Genomic DNA, 4908 nt, shown 5'->3' on the forward strand with positions numbered 1-4908 from the left:
AATCCGGACAGGTTTCGCCAGATCCTAGTACATGTACTATGGCAAACATGTTTGCCACTATGATATTGTACCACTCTTCTGGTTCAATAACTGGTTGTAGCGACAACAGGAAGAAACAAAGTTCATTGGCGACATAATTTTAATCGACGACCGCCAAACCATACAGGCTATAACCATGGATTAATACTTCGACCTAATATAGTACTAGAACATTTTAAAATGCTTCAGTATTATTTTGTACGTGCGTATTTGTTTATGCTACTAAGCAGTTAGTAACATAAATGTGAGTTTTATGTTAGTTATTAATTAAATGTAACATATTGTGTTCAACACTTCAAGTGTGGTAGTTGTAACATTCATGTACACCACATTTAATATGTTACTGTGTGGTATACCGCAACCACACTTGCTGCTGTTGCTCATGTCGACGTGTCCGCAGTGCTACACGGGCACGTGCAAGCGCCACAAGCGCCAGGACCATGGGCGGTCGATGGTCAAGAGCATGAACGCCGAGTCCACGCTTCAGAAGATGTACGACCAGCTCGTAGGATCCAAGCTGCAGAAGCTGCAGGCTGAAGCCGAGAAGGACCCGTCCAAACAGCACTCCAAGGAATTCCGCAAGAAGCTGGACGCGTCACGCGACAAATCTCTTCGTAAGAGCCACAAATCCCGCTCCAAACTGGCCAAGGCGGACGTGACGGGTAGTGGCCTGAACCCGCAGGCACTAGCCGCCATCTACGGCTCAGACTCGGATTCAGAGGAGGAACGACGTACGAGAAAGAAGAAGAAGAAGTATTCGAGCAGAAAGAGGAGACACAGATCCAGGAGCGAGAGCGACTCGGACTCAAGTGACATCAGCAGCGACAGCGACGACTCGCACCGTCGACACAAGAAACGAAAGCAGAGCCACAAGAAGAGCCACAAGAAGAAGAAACACATTCACATTCACAGTCGCAGTCGTAGCGACAGTGAGTAGACTACAAAAGTTTACAATTGAATAGAGCAAAGCATTGCCATTTTTGACTTAGAATTTGAAATTTGTAGCTCTTAGTCACTTCAAAAAGTCAAAATTACGCTTCGTCCATTTAACTTAACGCTTATTTAACTTAGTGTTAAATGGACGAAGCGTAAATTTGACTTCGTCCATTTAACTTAGTTCTCAAAACTCGTCGGTACGCATGCGGATTGCCATTCAGACGAAAAAAAGCCATTAAAAATTTAATGGTTTTTTTTCGTCTGAATGCCATCCAAGCATATTTTATTACGACCCAACGGCACTTGGGATATGTTGCTCTAAAATTTCATTTTTGAATATCACAATAGTTCACTTCAACAAGTCGAAAATTCCGACGGTCAGCTAGCTACCTACGTGCATGAATGAGCATGCTATCGTCTTGCAAAAGGAGATCGTTGTACATGTACTTGTGGCAGCCCTGTACGACAATTGCAGCCCCAATTATACTACTAACAGTACACCAAAAGAGCCTCGAAGTGGAGCTCTCCGGCCTTGCATCTCGTTCATCACAGTATCACTGCAAAGCAAGCAACACTTCAAAAAGCATCAAAAGAGAACTCTGTATTCTTTTCTCTCACTAAGCATATATAGGAAGCATCACTACCAGCTTCTCCACTACAAATAAAGAGAAGCCAACGCAGTAGCAACACCTTACGGCAGCTCTAACAGCACAAGCTGCAATCAACTACCAGTCGACGATTTACTACCATTTCAACCTCAAGACTTAAGCCTCGTTAAGGATCGTCGTCTTGACAATGCGGCTGGTCACGACGTACGGGTCCATGTTGGACGCCGGGCGACGGTCCTCGAAGTAGCCCTTGCCCTCGGCCTCCGCCACCCGCGGAATGCGCACCGACGCGCCGCGGTTGGCCACGCCGTACGAGAACGTGTCCATGCTGGCCGTCTCGTGGCGGCCCGTGAGACGACGCTCATTGCCCGTGCCGTACGCCGCGATGTGCTCCTTGTGCTTGAGCTTCATCTTCTCGATGGCCTCGATGATCTTGGCCATGCCGCCCTCCTCACGCATCGCCTTGGTCGAGTAGTTGGTGTGGCAGCCAGCGCCGTTCCAGTCGCCAGGGATCGGCTTGGGGTCCCACGACACGTTCACGCCAAAGTCCTCGCACACACGCAACAGGATGTAGCGAGACATCCACAGGTGGTCGCCCGACTCAATGCCCGTGCACGGACCCACCTGGTACTCCCACTGACCAGGCATCACCTCGGCGTTGATGCCAGAGATGTTAATACCAGCGTACAGCGATGCGCGGTAGTGAGCGTCCACAATGAGACGGCCGAACACCGAGTGCGCGCCGGCACCGCAGTAGTACGGACCCTGAGGACCAGGGAAGCCTCCCTTCGGCCAGCCGTACGGGGTCACGCCGTCCTTCTCGAACAGAGTGTACTCCTGTTCAATACCGAACCACGGCTCCTCACCCTCAGCGGCCTTCATGACGCGAGCAGCGTCAGCACGCGTGTTGTTGGCGATGGGCGTCATGTCGGGCTTCAGGCAGTCGCACAGCACCAGGATGTGCTGGCCGCGACGGAACGGGTCCTTGAAGATGGACACGGGACGCAGCAGCACCTCCGAGTCCTCGCCGGGCGCCTGGCCCGTGCTGGAGCCGTCGAAGTTCCAGATGGGCAGGTCGGCCACCGACTTGATGGGCTTGGTCAGCGTCTTGGTCTTGCAGCGTAGATCCTGACCCGACCCGCCGATCCAGACGTACTCGGCGAGCGTGACGCTCTCGGACACGTCGAGGGTCATGTACTGGTCGTAGACGGCGCGGTCGAGCTTGCTCATGGTGTTAAGAGAGAAGAAAGTGGAGCTTGAAGAGGCTTGGAACTGGGACGTCCACTGCAAATCGGGCAATGACGACGACTTCAGCGCGAGTGGAAGTGAAAGATCGAGCACCAGTATCGCTGGGTAGGGCGACATCTTTAGTCACTTATAAAAAGCAAGTTTACCCAAGAGACTGACCCGCTTTTTGTTGAGGAGGTCTGCTCTCCTTTTACGCCTCCAACAGTGTCGGAAAGAAACGGGCTCTGGTGCTCTGAGAATTGATACGCTAGGAAGGCACCACGTTTGCCACGTACGTGGCTTGTCGGTGTCGGTGTCGGTGTTGGTGTCGCTGCTGCGGGGCAGCAAAATAAGCCCGCGACTATTGCAAGCACGTCTCCCAGGTAGCATCAACTTAGCATAATCTCTAGAACGCAGACACCCCGCGATCTGCAGTAGGATCTTTTGCAATTATCGATGCAAAAAGATCAAATTCTTGAAAGCTGCGGATTATGCAGCTTATTAGTCTACTTCTCGCTCACACAGCTACTGTCCATCAACGTGTGGCGATGTCATGATGTCTGTGCATCGCTGGAACGGAGTAACCGCGACGTCCGGTGCCATCATGCCCAGTGCCAAAATCATTATCAATACAAAGCCACGCATCAACAGCTTCTATTATAGCAACGGTACTATCAATACCAGCCAAGCTGTGGCTGGTGTTAGATACCCTAGCTTGCGTTGGGCAACCAGGCGTTTGCGCACTCGCCGAACTGAGCAAACCATTTCAACTGCATCACTCGGTTTGACTAAGAGCTCTACTAAGTACGGATATCTTCAAACCTGTAATATCTTATACTGAGAATAGGATCGTTTCTGAAACGATCGACGCGCCAAGCGTCACGCCAATAAAAATAGAACGCAGCGTCTATGGCTCCTAAACAGTGTCCAGCACACCAGAATGTGCAGTTTGCCAACCAGTTTAGATGTGCGAGCCAGGTGATGGTAGATTGGATGCCGACTCTGCTGCAGCGATTTTCAGCCCTTCGTGGACCGCGGGCCGCTTCCTGCATCGTCGGCGCATGGGCGAAATCTGAAACAAGCGTCAAAGGCAGCCTGCGTTCCGGTGCACGGTCACCTGTGCGATGATTCGTCATGGTTGGTTGTCACGACGGTGACGGCGCGGAATTTGAGACGATGGTCTCTTCTATGCAAAAGCTGCAGCGGTGGAACACGTTGAGTCCGAGCTGGCTGACTATTAGGCGGTGATCGTCGCGCGCTCACAAGCGGCCCAGGCGGAGACCGTCGTCTCGAGGTGAGACCGTCAGTTGGCTGCCCGACGATCAGTCTTCATTGCACTCTTCCTGTGGAAGATGGGCTTGAGGCCCTAGCGAACGGGAGGGGCAACCGCATCACTCTACACCCACCCACGGCTTCATTCTGCCTCACTTGGGTTTCTCGGAGGTTTGCACAAACGAAGATTCCTCTACGATGGCGCCAGTGCCCAATCTTCTGTACTCCGGGCATTGCGCGTTGCGAGCTGGCGCTCGCACTATCTCCTGGCTAGGCTCTTTGAGAGCCTCTCTCGCGATGGCGTGTTCAACTGAATGCCAGCTACGAGCAGTAGCTTATCCTGCAAATGGATTGACTTGATTCAAGCCTTGCATGCGAAGCTCGGCGATCCGGAAGAGCTTACGACGCTTTGCGGCTACATTTACTGCAGCCCCACAATCTTTAACCGACACCAAGCAGCGTTCGGGCATCATCAAAGTGGTCGTTGCACCATTAAAATGCCAGTGTCTCGACAACCACGACCAAGCAACAAGATCAACTCCGCAAAGCCCGAAGAGCTCTTCGCCACGTATGTGCTGCCCTGTGATTGGCACCTCGCAGGTCGAAGTTGAAGTGGTATTTCCACCAATGGGACACCGCCGACACGCCCCTAAGGATTTCGGGAGGCATCCCGACGTGTTCATTCTTCATTTTACCTTCCTGCAACTACACCTCGCAGTTTCCCCTCTCTAAACACCATGAGCAAGCTCGACCGCGCCGTCTACGACCAGTACATGACCCTCGACGTGTCCGAGAGCGTCACGCTCGCCGAGTACGTCTGGATCGG

The 4908-nt window shown here is 52.2% G+C and overlaps 3 protein-coding genes across 3 annotated transcripts; 2 read left to right on the forward strand and 1 right to left on the reverse strand.

Moving 5' to 3' along the window:
* The first annotated feature begins 335 nt into the window (after window positions 1–335).
* Window positions 336–1034, forward strand: PPTG_09873 (hypothetical protein). The gene has a single exon (XM_008905664.1). The coding sequence runs from the start codon at window positions 359–361 to the stop codon at window positions 974–976; it is 618 nt and encodes a 205-aa protein (XP_008903912.1). The 5' UTR covers window positions 336–358; the 3' UTR covers window positions 977–1034.
* A 516-nt stretch (window positions 1035–1550) lies between these two features.
* Window positions 1551–3057, reverse strand: PPTG_09874 (hypothetical protein). Its single transcript, XM_008905665.1, has one exon. The coding sequence runs from the start codon at window positions 2946–2948 to the stop codon at window positions 1740–1742; it is 1209 nt and encodes a 402-aa protein (XP_008903913.1). The 5' UTR covers window positions 2949–3057; the 3' UTR covers window positions 1551–1739.
* Window positions 3058–4013: 956 nt separating this feature from the next.
* PPTG_22700 (hypothetical protein) lies at window positions 4014–4837 on the forward strand. The gene has a single exon (XM_008905821.1). The coding sequence runs from the start codon at window positions 4455–4457 to the stop codon at window positions 4812–4814; it is 360 nt and encodes a 119-aa protein (XP_008904069.1). The 5' UTR covers window positions 4014–4454; the 3' UTR covers window positions 4815–4837.
* The last annotated feature ends 71 nt before the right edge of the window (window positions 4838–4908 follow it).

This window comes from Phytophthora parasitica (genome assembly GCF_000247585.1).
Source record: "Phytophthora parasitica INRA-310 unplaced genomic scaffold supercont2.21, whole genome shotgun sequence".
Classification (NCBI taxonomy): Eukaryota; Oomycota; class Peronosporomycetes; order Peronosporales; family Peronosporaceae; genus Phytophthora; species Phytophthora nicotianae.